Source organism: Fonsecaea multimorphosa (genome assembly GCF_000836435.1).
Source record: "Fonsecaea multimorphosa CBS 102226 unplaced genomic scaffold supercont1.51, whole genome shotgun sequence".
NCBI lineage: Eukaryota > Fungi > Ascomycota > Eurotiomycetes > Chaetothyriales > Herpotrichiellaceae > Fonsecaea > Fonsecaea multimorphosa.
This window is the reverse complement of record NW_015971685.1, coordinates 42,577-61,184: the sequence shown is the minus strand read 5'-3', so window position 1 is coordinate 61,184 and position 18,608 is coordinate 42,577. Positions and strand designations below refer to the sequence as shown.

At 52.4% G+C, this 18,608-nt stretch overlaps 6 protein-coding genes across 6 annotated transcripts; 3 read left to right on the top strand and 3 right to left on the bottom strand.

The window, feature by feature from the left end:
- Positions 1-167: 167 nt before the first annotated feature.
- Positions 168-2,027, top strand: Z520_12259 (uncharacterized protein; the record flags this gene model as incomplete). The annotated part of the gene is made up of 5 exons (XM_016782745.1): positions 168-314; positions 399-443; positions 513-614; positions 680-777; positions 1,739-2,027. 5 exons carry the CDS (start codon positions 168-170, stop codon positions 2,025-2,027), a joined length of 681 nt encoding a protein of 226 aa, XP_016626166.1.
- Positions 2,028-6,512: 4,485 nt separating this feature from the next.
- On the top strand, positions 6,513-8,199 carry Z520_12258 (uncharacterized protein; the record flags this gene model as incomplete). The annotated part of the gene is made up of 2 exons (XM_016782744.1): positions 6,513-6,914; positions 6,961-8,199. The coding sequence occupies 2 exons, from the start codon at positions 6,513-6,515 to the stop codon at positions 8,197-8,199; spliced, it is 1,641 nt and encodes a 546-aa protein (XP_016626165.1).
- Positions 8,200-9,515: 1,316 nt separating this feature from the next.
- On the bottom strand, positions 9,516-10,055 carry Z520_12257 (uncharacterized protein; the record flags this gene model as incomplete). Its single annotated transcript, XM_016782743.1, has 1 exon — positions 9,516-10,055. One exon carries the CDS (start codon positions 10,053-10,055, stop codon positions 9,516-9,518), a length of 540 nt encoding a protein of 179 aa, XP_016626164.1.
- Positions 10,056-11,445: 1,390 nt separating this feature from the next.
- On the top strand, positions 11,446-13,611 carry Z520_12256 (uncharacterized protein; the record flags this gene model as incomplete). The annotated part of the gene is made up of 1 exon (XM_016782742.1): positions 11,446-13,611. One exon carries the CDS (start codon positions 11,446-11,448, stop codon positions 13,609-13,611), a length of 2,166 nt encoding a protein of 721 aa, XP_016626163.1.
- Positions 13,612-14,419: 808 nt separating this feature from the next.
- On the bottom strand, positions 14,420-15,963 carry Z520_12255 (uncharacterized protein; the record flags this gene model as incomplete). Its single annotated transcript, XM_016782741.1, has 9 exons — positions 14,420-14,587; positions 14,703-14,807; positions 15,040-15,135; positions 15,220-15,290; positions 15,355-15,394; positions 15,448-15,528; positions 15,587-15,681; positions 15,757-15,820; positions 15,877-15,963. The coding sequence occupies 9 exons, from the start codon at positions 15,961-15,963 to the stop codon at positions 14,420-14,422; spliced, it is 807 nt and encodes a 268-aa protein (XP_016626162.1).
- Positions 15,964-16,701: 738 nt separating this feature from the next.
- Positions 16,702-18,194, bottom strand: Z520_12254 (uncharacterized protein; the record flags this gene model as incomplete). Its single annotated transcript, XM_016782740.1, has 2 exons — positions 16,702-16,821; positions 16,890-18,194. The coding sequence occupies 2 exons, from the start codon at positions 18,192-18,194 to the stop codon at positions 16,702-16,704; spliced, it is 1,425 nt and encodes a 474-aa protein (XP_016626161.1).
- Between the last annotated feature and the right edge of the window lie 414 nt (positions 18,195-18,608).

Here is an 18,608-nt window from a genome sequence, read left to right as displayed (position 1 = left end):
CCTTTTCACGTCGTACGTATAGATATGCGTTCCCAAGAGCTTCTGAGGAGATCACAGATATCCTCCAGCACTTCTTCTAGTCCTTTCAACGCGATCAAGCGAGGCATTATTGGGGAGTTTATCGTATCTCCCAACGATATCGTATCTTGAGGCCCTCAACGGAGAAGATGGCGATGGACAACGGTACCATTGAAGGTGACGAAAAACAACTGGAAGGAGACAAAGTCGAACAACAACTTGAGAATGTCCCAGCTGTGATGCCGCCCGCCGCAGACGACGGACTCGTCACGCTGAATACTGGGTTTGTCGTTTCGGTAGGACGACCGCGTCCCATGCCTCCAACACGAGCACCACAACTTGCCGAGTAATGACTGGCTCCTGACATTCGAGAACCCCAGATCCTCTCGACCCAGTTCGGCACAGCATTCTGGCCCATACCAACAGTGACCGCCATGGGAGGCACAGTCGCCCGAAGCCTCGGAGACGCCGATGCAGCCACCTGGTGCGTGTAGTCCTTTGTGTTGGCGGTCTGTATCGCTTTCATGACCTGCGGTGCCAACTCGGACTTGTTCGGACGACGAGATTTCGTCCTCTTTGGTAACGTTCTCACATTCGTATGTGGACATCGGCACCGCGCATTGAGAATCGACGATCCCGAACTGACTTGGTCTTGATTTAGATCAGTAACATCGTGGCTAGAAGCGCGAAACAGGCCAACACGGTCATGATAGCCATGACCGTAATGGACTTTGGCTCTGGCAACTGTCAACTTGCCGCGTTCGACCTACTAATGTCTCCTCGAATGAATCGAGCGCTGACAGGTTCCTAACTGCGTCTGACAGCCGGAATTGGTGCCAAATAAGAGGCGCCACATAGGTATGAGAATATCGCGTCCTTTGTGACAGTTTGGTGAAATACCTGGCTGTCCTAGGTGTTGTCATGACCGATCTGTGCCTCTTCGTCGGCACCCTTGTGAGTTTCTCGAGTGCAGAGCGAAGGAGACCATCGAAATATTGATACAACTCTGCAAGTCGGTCCCGTTGCAGGCAGGTATGTTGCTCTGCACGACAATGCGTGGAGATGGTACTTCGATGCTCCCGCCATTTCGCACGTAGATCATCATGTTTCACCTTGCCGGATCGTCATTGCTGAGGCCTCCAGATGTTCTGCTTTGCTGGAATCTATGTCCTATATCATCCTCCAAAGCATCCCAGAGGAGTCCCTTGGAAGGAGGCACTCCGCAATCTGGACCATGTTGGCATTGTCCTCTTCGTCATTGGTGGGACATTGTGTGTAATTCACACAAAAACCACTCTTCCGCCGCGGCCACTCTCAATCCTGACGAGGCCACAGAACCATGACAGGATGCCTTCTCATCACCACAATACCGTGTTCGGATCGACGTGTCGTGGCTCCCCTGACCCGTGGGCCTCGTTTTCGTGACCCTCTTCGGTCTTTGGGAGAATCAAGCAGAGCAGAGATTCAACGACCGATATCCACTGTGCCCACGACACGTGTTTACCAAGGGCGAGGAGATGGACACGACTGCACCGTTCCTCGTTGTATTTGTGAGTGCCCTGTCAGGATCATTAGTTGCGGGCAGTTTGCTCCTGTTTCCTCCCTCAGCACTAAATTTGAAATGCCATCTAGACATAAACCATGTTTTACTACATCATCAGGTGTAAGTGATGCCAAAGAATGACGGAACGGGGGGCCACTCGGAGACTGACACTTCTAGCAATGTCTTTTGGGGCGGCACCACTGACATCACCACCGGGGTTCTCACCTCATTGACCCCGAATATTGGTCTCGTTGTGGGCGGCATGTTGACGGTGGCATTTGTTAGCCGCCTGCGAAATTGGAAATGGACGCTCACAGGCTCTGTGGTGATCACGGGGCTATTCGGGGCTCCGCTGGCACTCGGCCAGCCAGGCCGGAAGGGCATGATGATTGCTTTCCTGGTTCCGAATCAGATTACCATGGGATGGGGCCAGTATCTCTCCATTGCCCATACACAACTTGAGTAAGGTGTTTCCGCCACACTTCGGTTTGACGATTCCTGACACCGTCCAAGTGGACCAAGAAGATCTAGGAGTGTCAGGTGGGCTCTCCGGTGTGGCACGCAACGGCGGCGGCGTGGTGGTCCTCACCGTCTGTACGTCCGTTCTCACCAATGTCCAAGCGAAGAGTATGGATGACCCCGTACCACCCGCGGCTACGGCGGCAGGCTTGTCTTCAACTTCAGTCGAGGCCACTGTTGTGTGCCTTGCCACTGGAAGCGACGGCACTATCTGCCGTGCCAGGTATCAGCGAAGGCATTCTCGCAGAAGCGCTTGCGGCGTTTCAACAGTCCTATGTCGAGCACTGAGGTAGGTAACGAAGCATCATCCCTGCCAGCACATCCCCTTTTCGACAGGCTGCGGTTGCAAGGACACTTACTGACAATTGGATGCTCTTCTTCCAGAACGACCGCTCTGGCCTCTGTCTCCTTTGGAGGTATCGGCATATTAGCGAGCTCATGGTGCAAGGACATCGACTTACGAATGACAAATAGGGTCGAAATTTATCTGGAGAACGACAAAAATGCGGATAGAAACAAGTTTCATCAGTCTCGACCGACTCTCTTGTTCCCTGAGGTCCACGGAATGCTCATATGTCGATCGGAGGTTGAAGTCAGCCTTGGTGCTGTCTGGTAGAACAACGGGCAAAGCAGTAGAGAAAGGGATAGCGTCCGCCCGGCACCCTTGCCATCTGGAAGTTAGTGCAGTGAACGTCCTTCCTGTCGTCAAAGTCTTCATAATGGGAGAAGGTGACACGGCCACCAATATCATCGAGATAGTCCTAGCGCCGGCGTACTCTCGAAGAGCTGAGAGAGAAGCGGGGCTGATGAAGAGAGGGATGCTATGAGAACGACAGAGCGGAGGATGAAGATCGTCTGTGCTGTTGAGGAGCTGAGAGAGACACGACGGAGGAAACAGAGGAAACGCCAGACTTTTGGGTTGAGTACCTGTGTCACGGACTCGTCCCTCTCAAACAAGTTGCCGGAATTGATTATGTATATCACACAACCAAACCGCCCTCTCTCTTAGACGGTCCTTCCTCTGGCTTTCTCGTCAGTTCATGCTTATTGAGATGTTGGCAGTGTATCGACAAGGACTTACCTATAGAATTCGTCCTCGAGCACAACTGTCGAGACCAGAGCGGCTCCTGAAAATGTCGGACTCGGTAGACATATGAATAACTAGCACTGACCAAGATAGAGGCCTGGTGACCGCCTGTGGATCCCTGAATCTTGATTGCGCGAGCCTTGGGCGCTGGTGTAAGAAAGAAGTCTCGTTCGATAGTCAGATTCGAGGAGTGAAGACAGCTTCATCCGAGGGAGTCTCACTCTGCTCTCACTGCACACAAATTGAAGCCTTTTTCCCATGTAATCTTGTGCTGTGCTCGCCCTTTCACCTTCACCAAAGCAATTCCCTGTTGCATGAGCCAGTCCGTACCGAGTCACTGAGAAGCCACAAACCGGTGCATGGACAAAACCTTTCGGCCACTCCAGTACTGGAGCATTCTTGTTTGACGCTTCCTCTCTTCTCGGGTGACATTTCGATCGATAGTGGCAGAGGACTATCCAAGCAGAGGAGTAAGATCCAACAACAGCCTCGACACCTGTGACGCGATTTGGTCGTTTGTTTCTCCTGACTATCTGCAATCAGATCAGTTTGATAGCAAATAAAGTGTCACGGACAGACAGGGGCGGGATGGTTTCAATTTTCTTTTCTTTTTCTCTTTATATTTTTAAGATCTCTGGAGGGAAAGAAAGAAAACCACACCCCCCCCCCCCCCCCCCCCCCCCCCCCCCCCCCCCCCCCATTCCCCTGCAAGTTTTTGCATATGGCTGGGTACCTAATTTTCTTTCCGGACTGGCGAGATGAGCTCCCCGATACCAACCTCCAAATAATGGGACCAGATGAATGGGACGAGATGGCAGACGAAATCGGTGACAATGGAGGGCAGCGCACTCTCGAATTTCTTCTTCGCATCGTCGGGCTTGGCTTGGCCGGCACCATTGGCATTCTCGGGGTTTTCCTCCTGTGGTTGGCCTTCAAAATAGCGGTCAGGTTATATTTGAGGTTGATGCGCAACCGGGGAGCGGATCATACATGAGGGAAAGCCTTGACGTATTGAGTCGCCACGATGTCCTCTACCATCCTTTCATGCCGAACCACCAAGACGAATACCGACAAAGTCTGACGGAGCACCAACATCGTCGAGGGATCAATCCACGAGAGAGGCAGAGAATTCCCGGACGGCCTATAGGCCCTGTCGAAATTGTTCAAAGTCGATAACAATCTTGGGTCGAGCGGTAAAACAGGACCAGCACTGGAGGAGAATGACTTGTCAAACCAGGGTATCTCGGTTGAACGCGGGACGAAGGATACACCGCATCAGAACGTTGCTGACCACCTTTCGAGCTTAGTGGTTCATTTGATATCATATCACCGGCTATGCAGAATCGATTCAGGTCAACCCACAAATGCGAGTCTGAAATCTCGATGATTCGTTCGTTCTTGTCTAGGCGATCTCTACCAACCAGATCTCGCATTCTCAATGGTTCATTCTTCCTTAGCCCGACACATACCGCAATTACGCGGCCCGAGCATCGAGCAAGAACCGGCTTCACGAATGTCCAGATATTCAATGACTGGGAAGCGGGAGACTCACCAGAGTCCAGTTCACGGTAGGCGGGATATTTGGCTCTCCGCAAGGTTATGTGATATGGCTGGCCGACCGACCGACCGACCGCCACCAGCGGAGGTTGTGTCGGCCGCGACTATCCTTCAGAGTTTCGAGGGAATAAGTAAACTGAACACCGACGAAAGAGACCTCGAAACACAGCTTGGATAGTTCGGGAATCGGGATGTCTAGTACTGAGCGAGCGGAGGCAGCGAGTGAAGAGATGTGTAACCTGTCTTTGCAAGACCCATGGCTCTTCGTGGAAACGAGGCACGTCTGCGGTGGTGACGCTGGTAGATTAAGATTGGGCATGCGGTTGAGGTTGCTGGTCAGGAGTCTCGGGTCTCGACGGGGATATCTGTACCCAGTGAATGTTTGAGGGGTAATTCTGATCCCAGAACTTTTTCTATTTCAGGCCCTGGCCTAAATCGAAGTGCAAAAGCCCTGGGGCGAGGAAGCCGAGGAAGGGTTCCAAGCCAAACGTCTGTGCGTACGTTGTCACCGCTTGCTGGTAGACGCGAAGTCCTCTCCGGATGAGATGGCCGGGTAAGTGCGGAGGCTGTTGGACAGAATCTCCTTGCCAAGTGAGTGAAGAGGGACGATGTAGCACGCGAGAGGCAAGGCCAATCGACTGCGACATGACCTCTCGAGATCGAACTTGACCACCGCGTTGGAGATGAGGTAGTCGGCCTCAGAGGTTTGAGAGTAGTGGTGGAGAAAGGTGCTGCACACTGAAAGCGACCGAAAGCGATCACAGTCGGACAGTTGGGGTCAAGATTTGGGTCAAGATCAGCCGCCACTTGATAAAGGAATGGGCTGCTTCAGCCAGTGTAGAGACCGGCATCTCTTGTCGATTGAGGGGGAAAGACTAGCAAAAAGTTGAGCCCGGCGAGCAAGGAGTGAGTCCTCGTCCAAGTGGAGGTCCAAGCCATCGAGGACTGGCGCCATAAGTGGGAATGGCGTGGATTGGAAGCCGCCTTGCGCCTCGGAGCAAATTGGTTGAAGAAAAGTGTGTGTCGTGCCGGCAAGATCGATTGTGGAAAGGCTTGGAGGTATTCTCCGTCAAAGCGAGTAACTGTTCATGATCTGGCAACTATGGCGGATAAGACAATAAACGGTGGATTCCGTGGGGAGACCCTCGACATGTAGCGAAATCGACCGGCGCAGGGTCTTGTCATCCCAGGTGATGATGAGTGAGGATCAGAATTATTTTAATGACAACAGTTCCAAGGTACACATGTGTGACTGACAAGTTGCCAAGGGAATGGAAAGACGGTCACGGTAATTACCGACTAGCCGTTTGAGGTCTTCGGCCGAATACCTCCGAGTACCGTTAGTAAGCTTCTGTAAATTGTCTCATAGTACTCGGTATTTGTGCACAGTCAGACGGTTCCCCAGGAATATCACCACTTTACCTCATTGAGACACGGTAATAGTGGCAGGAAGTCACGTGCTACAACACGGCCTCCGCTTTTCTGGCAGGCAAAGCATAAAGCCTGCCATAACGGAAGAAGGTTGAAGCGACTCCGGCAGTGACATCAAAGATCCCTTCCGCCAGACCTTCCCTCCTCAAAGCGACCTTCATTAGCCCTTACCATCACGTGAGCCTTTGTTGCGTCGGCATTGCCTGCGTCATGTCCAACACCTCAGGGACGCAGGCTAGGCCTCACCTCTCGAAACAAACCCTGACTTGACGCGCAGGATAGAGGCGCTTCTGTCGCCATACTAGTATTCTGGACACGCTCTCGTGCCCAGTACAGCATCATGAACCTGATTTCCTTATGACCACAACTCAACTCCTCAACCAGCGCAAGCGCCAAAATGCAGAGCACCAGCCACCTCCACGGAGCGAAACATGTCAACGTCACTCCAAAAGAACGAAGCGAAGTCACGACAATGAACCTCACTTTCCACCGGCTTTCTGGGAAAATCTATCTAGGATTGAGCTGACACATCGTGCTTTGAAAGAGCTTGATCGAAGGAACAATCAGGGGGCGCCGGATTTCCATCGAATCCCTCCAACATTACATCGCCCGATCACCAGAGGCGTTCTCGGTCATGTCGAAAAGAGTCCCACAACTGCTTTCCCTTCCAGTTTCCTCTGTCATCACGGGCAAAAGTCCCTGAAGGATTTAAAATGGTTTGCGAGATTTGGCGGCCCAGATTTATCTGATTTGAGAGCCGTGAGTAACCCTCTCTAGGTGGTTTTCGGCGCTGACCTCTCCTTAGTTTCCAGAACCTGTTGACCCTCCACATCGCACGACGAGCTCAAACCGCCTTCAATCGTCTGGCCGGAAACTCGACTCCCAATCCCTTTCGACCTCTCGATCCACCTCAATTACCCCCGCCACCAAAAGCACGGGCCCGTACAACCGTAATTTTCAACAAAACCTCATCGATGGTGGAGTCTACCCCCACGGATACAAGTTCCCGGATGGTCGAGTGCCCAAGAAACCAGACAATTGGGTGGAGCTTAGTCGTCGATTGGTATTACCACGGCGCTCTCTCTCACCTTCTAAGTTCTCAGACAAAGAGCATGAAAAGTTTGTGCAGGCGGATGGAGACGCTGTCAAAGAGGAACAAGTGACCACATCGGTAATTCCAACTATTGAGGGAAATATTGGCGATAGCAAATGCGTTTCTGGAGGGATCGAATTCGCAAACCTCCATCATCTCACGGACGGAACAATCGCCCCTGGCAATCCAGACATCTACTACGGCGCACGTCCCGAACAGCTTGATCGACGTGTGCGTGACGAGCTGAGTAGCTATATTATTCCGTCGGCGCAGGACGGCCTGCCTATCGCACCCAATTTCTTTCTTGCGGTTAAAGGCCCGGCCGGATCATTATCGGTTGCAGCCAAGCAGGCTAGCTACAATGGGGCTTTAGGAGAGAGAGGCATACTCAGCCTACTGTCAGATGGACAAGAGGAACCAGTTTTTGATAATAACGCACATACAATTTCGTCAATCTATCATGGGGGTCAGCTTAAGTTGTACACCATTCATGGTATTCCGCCAACCAATCCTGAAAGTCGGCCAGCATATTTTATGCATCAATTGAGATCATTTGCCATGGCTGATACTGCTGAAACGTTCCGACAAGGAGCCACTGCCTACAGAAATGCCCGAGACTGGGCGAAAGAACAGAGAGACGTGGCAATCCCACTGTCGAACGGGCGGGTAAATGACAGTCAAAGGACCGAACTTGCTGTTGAGGCGGGCTTTGAGCAAGTCAACAGCTTCACAAATGAGCCTGCATTGGACGAAGCCGATACGACTGAGACTCTCAGTCAAGAGTCCCGAATCTCGCTGAGCCACGATTCCAACACCACGATAGGCCTTCAAGGCTCTGAATCCCTGTCGGACCTGCTCTCTAGGAATAGTCGACCTGCCAAACGTCTGAACAGACATTCCTGGCAACATTCTCCCCCTCAGAGAAAGCGACACAATGCTGCTGGCTCTTGAAACGGTTGCACAAATGAGTGATTCTCTGTCGCCATTGCTCAGGGGCGAACTCCCCGCCGCCTCACTTAGGGAGGACTGACGATTCACTTCAGCAACATAGTCCCGTTATATGGCCGTTGGTCTTTCTGCTCACCGTCCTGCGGCTTGGAGGATAATGGTACGCAGACCCGACGACTTGCTCAGATATTCCAGGGTGCGACGGTGGTTCAAGTTCGATATTATCCATGCAACCCACCGTCTTCGGCTAGCCATGAAGCCAAGACTGCGCGCCCTACAACATTATGACGCAGTCTGAAAATCATTGAGCATCTGAAGCGGATCATAGGCTCCAATCCTGCGCTTATGTCTATCCATAGGAGCGCGAGGCGGCGCCCGCTCCGTATCCTTGAAATGCTTCTTGGCTCGTTTGACCTGCGTCAATCTCAACCACCAAATGATCAGCAACGAGGGGTTCTATTGTCCACAAGGCCGATCGTATGCCTGTCCGTACAGGATTCTTAGTCTCGGAAGTAATGAGCAGTCCGGCAGTAAGGCTCTGAAGTCATCACTTCACCTGTCTTGCATTGACGGATCTCTTGCCGAGTCGATTGAGCTCCGTTTGTAAAAGTCTGATTTTGGTCGTCAAATCCTGCAGTTGAGTCTGCCATATTTGTTTCTTCGCCGCCAGCGAAAGATTCTGGAACGTGATCAGAGAGTGTATCCTGCAGTGGAAAGCCGGATGAATGGTCTTGACAAGATTGGTTGTGAGAAACAGGAGTCCTGAAAGCGTTCAAGATGGCGGAGAAGGACGGATATATGCTTCGGCAACGAGAAACTACTTTGTATCCTTGGGTCACTCTAGGAGCACTGTAGGAGCCGTCTACGGGAATAGAGCAGTGGGTTTCTTGGGCGGCATGTCTCTCCATTTTTCCAACTATCAATCTATCTCTCTTCGTAAACCAGTTGCAATTTTGGGAGGGCTTTCTCATTATCTTTCAAACCACAATATCCTCCCATCCCTTTTTTTGGTGTTTCTGCATATCTTCTGAGCCATTACTCTCCCTCGGTCTCCCTCTTTGGGTGTGTTTCTGTGATGATTTTCTTTCTCAGTAGCTCACCAAGGCTCCGCCTCGGTTCCCATCTTCGGGGTGTCTCTTTGTAGAAATTCCATGCAATCTGTGTTTCCGAATCCATTCACTGTGGCCGAGATGTCTCAGTCCTGGTGCCTCAATCTCCTTCCTCTCCGGCGTGGTGCTTCTGAACGTGTTGTCCGTTGCTTACCTTTCCACGGCTCCCAAAGAGAGCGTTGTCTGCGTTTCCCCTCGTGTCAGTTCTTTCTAGGTGGTTACTTTAGACAGCTCTTCCAGGGCCACCGCCGCAAAGACCACGTCGAAGTTCTTGTCGAAGACGTGGACAAAAGCCTCGTCGAACGCGGGGATGAACCAAACTCTGAACTCTCGTGCGAATTTCTCCTCGTAGACCTCTTGGAATTTATCCTGGAGTAACGTGTCATACTGGCCGTCAGACGCCTCGCGGAAGATCGCCTCGTCAACTTCTGGAGACAGCTGCAGGCGCGGGAGTATGCCATAATTGACCCCGTCCCCGACCTCGTTGTTCAAGCGGCGCAGGACCTCGCAGCCAATCGACCGATACACGTTCTGCTGGACGTCGTCGGAGATTCTTGCGCGCACCTCTTCTCGAGTCATGTTCCAGACTATCTCGCCGATTTCCTGGAACCGCGGCTCGAATGCCGATCCGAGTGCCTGGTCGAAACTCCTCCGGTAGCGCGCTTCGAACTCCTCGTGGAACTTGGTGTCGAAACATACTTCGAAGTGTCTGTTTAGCTCCGTGATGAAAATGGTAAGAGACGCATCCATCTTGCTTGGAAGGGAGAGGGGACAGACCGAGACTCAAGTCGGATGTGAAGAAGATCAGAAGGTCAAGCGTCTTTTTGGGTCAGGGTGGAAGTGGAAGTTGAGTGAGAGTTGGGTGAAGCGAGGTGTTGAACTCAGCAACCAGTGTTGAATTCGAGGCTTGATGTTGCGGATGAGGAACCTCCAGAGCAGAAGCCCGAGGAGAGAGATAGGTTGTGTATTTGCGACATGATGAGCCAGGGCAGTTGATTCAAGGCAGCACCCAAGATGCCTCTTGATACAAAGGAATTTGAGCCAAGGCAGTGGGAAAGGCAGTCCCGGCAGAGGCAGTGAGCTTGGGCAGTGTACAAATGGAAGTGGTTGTAACGCCATAGCTTCACGCGAAAGAGAATTCATAGAGTGAGGTGGTGAATGGCCGTGTCGAGAAACAATGGTGGTACTAGACACCCTCTCAATCTGATTGGTTGCATGGATATGGTGGGTCGAGGCTGAGTTTTTGGCTAAAAAGGGACTAAAGATGGAGCTATACTGCACTAAAACTGAGCTAAAATTCTAGTGGCACCATAGACTCACCGAGCTATTCTTCTTTTAGACAATTCATGCTTGTAATGACGGTAGCGCTATACCCTTTGCAGACCAAGCGTCGCAGCATTAACTATCGGAGCCATCTTTGAACCCGTGGATGAATCATCGCAGAGCTGGTACTTAGTTGACGGTCTGATTGCGGACAACAATACCCTGTTCACGCCACTGTCCCGGCTTTTACGTCCGTCGCGGTTTCTCCATGGCAAGGAAGCGGAGTGCCTTGTCAACTGCTGGTCAGCCTCGCGACTTCCGCATTCATTCAGCACGGAAAAGGTAAGATGACTAAGAGAGTACCGTGGGAGAGGGTAGGTCCGGGGTGGATGACACTATATAAGCTGGAAATCCCTCTAATTGCCAGCTCATAACGCTTCAGTTGGATTTCATGGTGCATCTGCAAGCCTAATGCATAAACACCGCAATGTGTGGCGATGACCGTTCAAACACAGAGTTCCAAGTCCTTGAGCCTGACACAACCCACTGCGCTACGCACATAAAAATATTGAGTGGCCTGTTGTGGCACCAAACACGAATCTGGAGTGTGCATGGTGAAGTTGCCCGGAATTCACAAGACAGCCTTGCGCGCACAGATTGAAGGGCGCTGCCTGACCCATTCACGCAACCTATGAGTGAAGAAATTTTTGCGGCGCGGCCTCAGCACCTCTGCCTCCACTAGTTAATACACGACGTGAGTACACAATATATATAATCTCAAACACACCATCTCTTCGATGTGTCTTCTTCTCCTGCTTCTCCCACAAGTGTACTACTACAGCAATAGTGTCAGAAGAGCAACGCTCATACTGGCATTATGGATACCACCAAGAAACAACTTTCACTCCCTCCCTCAAGTGGTGGCTCTTCCGGAGACCAGGTGCGTCAAAGTTCGACATGTCAAAGCTCGCTGCTAAACCCGAGGCAGCTGCATCAACAGGACCAGGCTCCAGAAGGCGTCGACTCTGCTGCTCCCTCTCCAAAGCAAGCGCAGGTCCCACAGCAAGAGCGTAGCGAGAGGGAGACGAATATGAACAAACGAAAACTCTCAGAGGAGTCGTGCCCAGAGAAGAGAAGGAGAACCGAAGCAGGGGCGGCCATTGTGCCTGCGGAGGATTTGATCGAACAAGGACAGTCTGGGAGCGTGACTGAGTCGACAGAGTCTGCTCTTTCAGGCGAAGGAGCCTCAGACGAATTAGATTCAAACGGAACGGCGTCAGACGAGGCAGAGTCGGAAGAAACACCCACAGACGAAGCAGAATCAGACGAAGCAGAATCAGACGAAGCAGAATCAGACGGAGCAGAATCAGACGAAGCAGAATCAGACGAAGCAGAATCAGACGGAGCAGAATCAAGCGGAGCAGAGTCAGACGAGACAGAGTCGGAAGAAACACCCACAGACGAAGCAGAATCAGAAGCAGAATCCGACGAAGCAAATGCAGAAGAAGCAGATACAGACGAGGACGAACCAGACGAAGCCGAACCGGACGAAGTAGATGCAGGCGAGCCGGACGAAGCAGATGCAGGCGAAGCAGGCTCAACCTCAGCGCGGTGCGACGGCGGAGACCGATGTCAGTGTGGTACGATCGAGCACTGGGTCAGCACCGGCATGTGGCCAAAGCGTTTCCTTGCGGCCCCATTGAGTAAGTTGGGCATCACATTCAGACCCCTATCAGGCTACTCATCAGAGACGGCCACATCATATTCTCGAGGCACACTGATGGCTGGGTGGGAGGAAGAAGACGTGCTGGAGCAGGCGGGGATCATCCTCGACGACGAGAAGGGTGGCAAGTTATTGTCCCAAGCCAGCAAGGAATTCGTGGAGGAAATGCATGCTCTGAAGGCGGACTACGAAGACCCTGCTTACTCGCCCTTCCCGCTCCACAGTTTCACTGCCTTCTCGTTCCAGATCCGCCCTCGCAACGCGTCCCGGATGTTTCGCGATGTCTGTTCGATGCTTGTGCCTTCGGCAGAGCTCCTCTACCTCGGCGGCCAGGACCACTTGGAACATGTGGTCGAAGAAGTCCTTACACCATGGAGACCGTGGACCAAACCCGACAAATTGCCAGGCCCGATTCCCATGCCATATCTTGCTGTCGGCATATCCGGATCGGGTTTCAATTCCGAAGAAATTGCCAAGCTGGACGCCTACTCCGCGAAGGGAAGACCGACGCTGTTCACGGACGAAATGTACTTTCCGTTCCTCATCTGTGAAGCGCTGGTTAAAGAGTCCAGATTCGGTCAAACCGACACTCGCGCCGCAAGAAGCGGCAGTATGGCTGTGAACGCCATCGTCCAGCTATGCCGGGCTTTGGGAGACGACGAAGCATCGAAACTCAGCGGCCAGGTCCTTGTCTTCTCAGTTTCCCAGGATTATGGGTGGGTGACGGTCTACGGACACTATGCCATCATCAAAGGAGCCAAGATTACCTTCTATCGCTCCCACGTCGATATATTCTTTCTCACCGCAGCTCCGGCAGCCAAGAACAGCAAGAACACACCTGATTTCGTGCGAAAGATTTATGACGACTTCTACCCCAAGCATCTGGCGAGGATCAAAGAGATTCTCGGCAAGATGACGTCTCCCAAAGCGCCATCGACCGCGTCTACTATTGCTTCCGAAATGACTCGGCCGCTGCAGTTGGATTTCGAGACGAAATCTTCTGCACAACCTGTCATAATCCCCAATGCGCCCAATGCTTTCGCCAGTATGACACAAGACGTGAAGCATGCTGTCAGTCTCATAGAGGTGCTGGTGGGTAAGTATCGCGGGGAGCGGGATTGGGAGAAGAAATCGCGCCGGGAGCTGATGGAAAGAGACCAGAAGGTGGAGGAGAAGTTGGATCAGGAGCGTGATGAGCAGATCGAAAAGCTTCAGAAGCAGGTGAGCGAGCTGAAGGAACTGATGGAGAGGCAGGAGGAGCAGGAGACCAAAGGGCAGGAGAAGTTACCAACGGATGGGGAGGCCCTGAATCGACACTGAGGGTTATGATTTCTCGCCTCCCTTGGTTGGCGCAGCGAGAGACAGTTTATCCCTTGTTTGCAGACATGACCCTGCGAGTTGGATACCGACCCATGGGTTGCTGGATCCGGCCTTGGGTCGTTCGTTCTTCCCACGGATGGGCTAGCCAGTTGAAGCACAGTTGTCTCACAAATCGAGGCAAGCTGGTCGGCAACAAATGTTGACGTTTTCTTGGTTTGCGGAAATCAGCACGTGAAGGCCCCTCGGATCGCGATATGGTCACCATCCCACAAGCGCAAGGATTGGAGAGCATGATTGAGTCTAGACAGTGCAGTGGTTCAGCTCCTCGTCGGGTGCAGGATCCATATGTACAGAGTCCATGCAGATCGACAGGCAGATGCATCACATCGTCACATCATCAGAGCACAAAAGCCAAAAGCCAAAACCACCCCCCAAAAAAGAGATTGAGTGATACCGGATAGGATTGCAGGGCAGATAGATATGTCAACACAGCACACGTATTAAAAAAAAGACATGTCCGAGGTTCAACTACGTTTGTACTTGTCCTTGTTCTCGTAGGTAGTTCTCATCTTCTTCCTCTTCGTCTCCCCTTGACCTACTAGAACCTTTCCTCTTTATCCAATACAGATCTTGGGGTATCTGATCTGCGGTTACCACTTGTTCCTTGCTTTCCCAATTTGGAGAAAGCCCTCAAGTCATGGATGGAGATGCGAGCCAATATTCCAGCGAGAGTCTTCCACTGAGGGCTGGCAGGCACCCAGGGTTTGATTCACGAGAATGCAATTCCTGGTAGACAGATTACCACGAATTAGCTCTGGTCGCTACATCCCGGAATGAAAACAAGTGGGCCGCTTGTGGGGGTGGATGAAGGGGATGGATGTCTCTCACCGCCATCGCACAGAACGCTCTGCCCTGTGATGTTCCTCGCCTTGGTGCTGACCAGGAAACTGACCAGGTTCGCTATGTCCTCGGGATCCTAGCCACGGTTGAGTGAGATGAGAGTTAGCGACGTTTCGCGTTAAAGAATTGATGTGTATATATAGAGAGACCAGACGCGAGTATGTAGGACCGGGGGACCTGAAAATGCTCACCTGGGCGCGCTTGAGTGCTGCTCGTGCTTGGACGGATCTCTCGAAAGCCACGCCCGGCTGGAGGCCTTCACGATTCGCAATGTCGGCATCGATGAGTTTCCACATCTGTCATTGAGTTAGTCAGTTGCACAGGAGTCCAGGGAATCCAAGCTGCTGTTGGTAGGGCGGGTTTTCTTCACATCTGTGTCAACAGGTCCGGGGCAGTATGCTGTTTTTGAAATGGCGGTGGTCAGAAAAGCGCAGAGCCCAAGGCTTTGGACAACGAACCATTCACCTGTATGCAAATCAGGTCAGTCCAGGGTCCTCTCTGTGGATCTCCGGCGAAAGAGACACTCACGTTGATATCATATTTGGCAAACTCGACTGCAGCCGTCTGCGTGAGTCCGCGAACAGCCCACTTGCTTGTTGTGTATGCCGCACTGTGGCTTGCGGACTAAGGGGCGCCCAGAAGGTAGAGTTAGAGAGTGCCCATGGCGTCTTGATTGAAAAACACAAATTGAAACCACTTGGTCCTTACCGGTCGATACCCTGCAGTCGAACAAGCCGCCACCATCTTGCCGCCCTTTCCTTGCTTGATCATCTGCTTCGCTGGGACATGTTGAGACTTTGGCCACTTCCCAAACAACAGTCCTAGACGACGAGAGTATCTTACCCGCTTCACGATAACACAGATACACTCCCCTCACATTGATCTGCAAGGCTGCTGTTAAATGGTGAGTGTGTTTTCGGAGGAGGATTCGCTCACAGCCATGATCCTGTCCCATTCTGCAACGCTGACTTCCATGATCGACTTGGGGATGAAAATACCAGCATTGGCAACCATGACCTGGTCATAGGATCAACCAAAACGAAGACTCGGCCAGTGCGTTGGGGGTGAAGATTACATTGAGTTCACCAAACTCGGTCACTATGTCGGCAACCATCTTCTGGACTTGTTCCTCATTGCTGACATCGGCGACGAAGGTGGAAGCCTTGCGTCCTGCAGTGTGAAAGATTTCAGTGTTAGGGGTGGTTCATATGTTTTATGTAGGAGCGACAGTGCGGACTGCATCACCTTTTTTCTCAATCTCGGCTTTGACGGCTTGGAGCTGCGGCAGCTGAGCTTGTACATCATTCAACTATCAAGGCAAGTTAGCATTGGGGGTTGCATCCGATGCCAGAGCTTGGCCCTCACAGCAATGTCCATGCCGTCGTCTGCCAGCTGCAGTGCTATTGCTCTTCCTATCCCCCTGGACGACCCCGTGACGGTTGCGACCACCATTGTTGCGTCTCGTCTCACCTTTTATTTTGGCAGTCTGGGCGCCGGAAGATCAGCTCGAGTCCTTCCACAAGCGTTGATGGATGATCGAGAGATGCACGGATCCCGTTCAAGTCCATTGGAGTTATCTCGAATCAGCAGAAGCTATAAATATCCGCTGGCTTCGGGTATTCGGTAGGCGAACAAAAGCGGGGGAACTGGATCAACCAAAGATAATAGAGAATGAAATTCTCCAAATCAGACTCTCTCCAACACAGCTACTAGCAAACCCTCAGACTGTCTTCCGAGGATGTGGTCACGAAGTTGCTCGGCATCTCACACATATCCTGGAAGAATAGGCAATCCGCGGGCTGAGCATGGGACGGCGACACCCTCGTCCCGCTGCGGAGTGGGATGCGAAGTCGTTTTCACTTTGCTTGGCACATCTCGTGTTCAGCCATCGGATTGATCAAGAAGTCAATTTGACGTCAATGATATTGATATTGATGTATTCTAGGGGTAGAAACCTCCCGCCATGTTGCAATACGGCAACCCATGCCCCCATGGGCCCGCGCGCCCCCTCTCAGCCGCAAGGGTGTGTGGTGTCTGGAACGAAAACATCAAGGTCGATGCTATTGCATTCTCTCTCGCAAATGCGGAATGATGGTGGTGCAATGACGAAGGAGTGCTGCTTTTAGTAAGAGCATGAGACCCGATACCAATGGTCGCGAAAGGTAGTTGTCCTAGAGTGACGCCCATAACCTAGCTAGTCGGCTCTGAGCCTTGGTCATAGCGATAATGAGGGATGAAAATCTCTGCTTGGATAGGAGAGGTAGAGTCAATGCTCTGAAGAGTGGAACCTAGGGCATTCGAAGGTTGAATCTAGGTCTGGAGTGTGTCCGTCAGTCAAGAATATACAATAGCCCCATTGTTTGATGGCTACTACTTACCGAGAAGCATGCAAGGTAGGGATCATTGAGCTCTCGAAGACGGCGTTTCATCGCACCAATGATGGCCTTTGCTGATTCTTGCAGGCCGAAGCAATTTCTGGACCGACGGGGCCGTGCAGCTCGGACAGCCATCGCGGAGCAGCCATCGCGGATAAGATCGGCCCACAAACTCGCAGTATGCTCGCTGTAGGCCCACATCCATACTTGAAGCCATGTCTGCCGGTTGGGAGGTGCTTGCAGCATGCGGAAGTCGAGACGGCGTCGAGTTTCTCCGTTGAACAGTTCCTCAAGGTTCCGGGTCGGAGGTTCATTGAGATCCACGGCTACAAGCCTGTTGCCCGGAAATTGGAAGTGAGCGTCCTCGAGAGGGTCTCTCATGGCGGGATCCCGGCCCCCAAAGGACCGCCACATCTCCACTTGGAGTGTGAGATGTGCATCCTCACCCACAACGGTGCGAACGCGCAGATCAGTAGCGCAAAAGCCGCAGTTTATCAGGTCATGACACAGTGGCCGTTGCTCGAAGAGGCCTGGCAGGCGCCGGACGGAGTCAAGAAGAATTGCAGGGAGAGAATGTCCCAGGTGAACGCAGCCGATGCCGGCGAACTTGGCCATCTCACGCGTAAGCGAGAGCTCGAAAGATCGGTCCACATAGTCTGGCGAAGGCTTGATACAATGTGGAGGAAGAGGAACGCGCATGCTGTACACGCCATGGACGATAAGCCGTCCCTGTTGAACCCGAGCGTCGAGGCGCCTGGCCACCTTCTTGCCCCGTGTGGGGTACCATCCACCATCCCTCTTGCATTTGTGGGTGAGTTCCTCAAGCTGGGGGCCATATTCGGGACCCTTTTCATACCCCCTCACGAAAGCGTCCACCATCTCTCGAGAAATTAGGGCGGGGCTATGAACGTAGCACCAAAGCGGATCAAAGGTCAGGAATAGATGGTTATGGTGATTGGGACAGCGGCACCGCGGCTTCTTTCTCCAATCAAACAGAATGTCGCAGCTGTAGCATGCCAGCATATGTGGCAAGTCCTTCTCCAGCAAGCGGACAAACAGAGCCTTCTCTTCGGGATGGTGTTGCATTCTCGGATCAAACTCGTAGGCGAGAGTATTGTAGAAGTGCTTTGAAGTCAGCATGAGGCATGCGAGAGCACTCGGTGGTAGGGATGAGGCAATGATCAACAGAAGCTCGGTCGGCAAACTGGTCAAGGGCGATGAGAAGTTCTCTGGGACCAGATCGAGGCATGGCTGACGCCTCTTTTGCGACGAGAGACGCGGGTTGAAGAAAGAGAGAAGGCTGCCCATGGCTCGGGTGGTGCAGTTGGACAAGACGGTGTTTTTGAAAAGGACCGGGGCCGATGTCAGTGGCCGCTTTGAATGCAAACTCATCTGCAAGCGAGAGAAACAGTGTAATGAAGGAGCAAATGCAGCGAATGAATGCACCATGCATGAATGAACGAGCGTGCTTTGTTGGCCAAGTGGCAGTACTTCCAAACCTCCCCTCCCTTGTGTCCATCGAGGTTTTGAGGCCGCAGTGAGCAGCAAGTAGAGTCGACATTAATTGCCATGGCAAGAGGCAGGCACGATGACGGCGGTGGTGATGGTGAGGAAAGAGTGAGGGTTGAGAGTGTGGTGGGTTGTCGCTTGCCTCATTACCTACTGCAGCAAGCCTGCCTGCCAGGTAGGTAGGTAGGTACGCGCTCGAAGTTGCCCATTAGC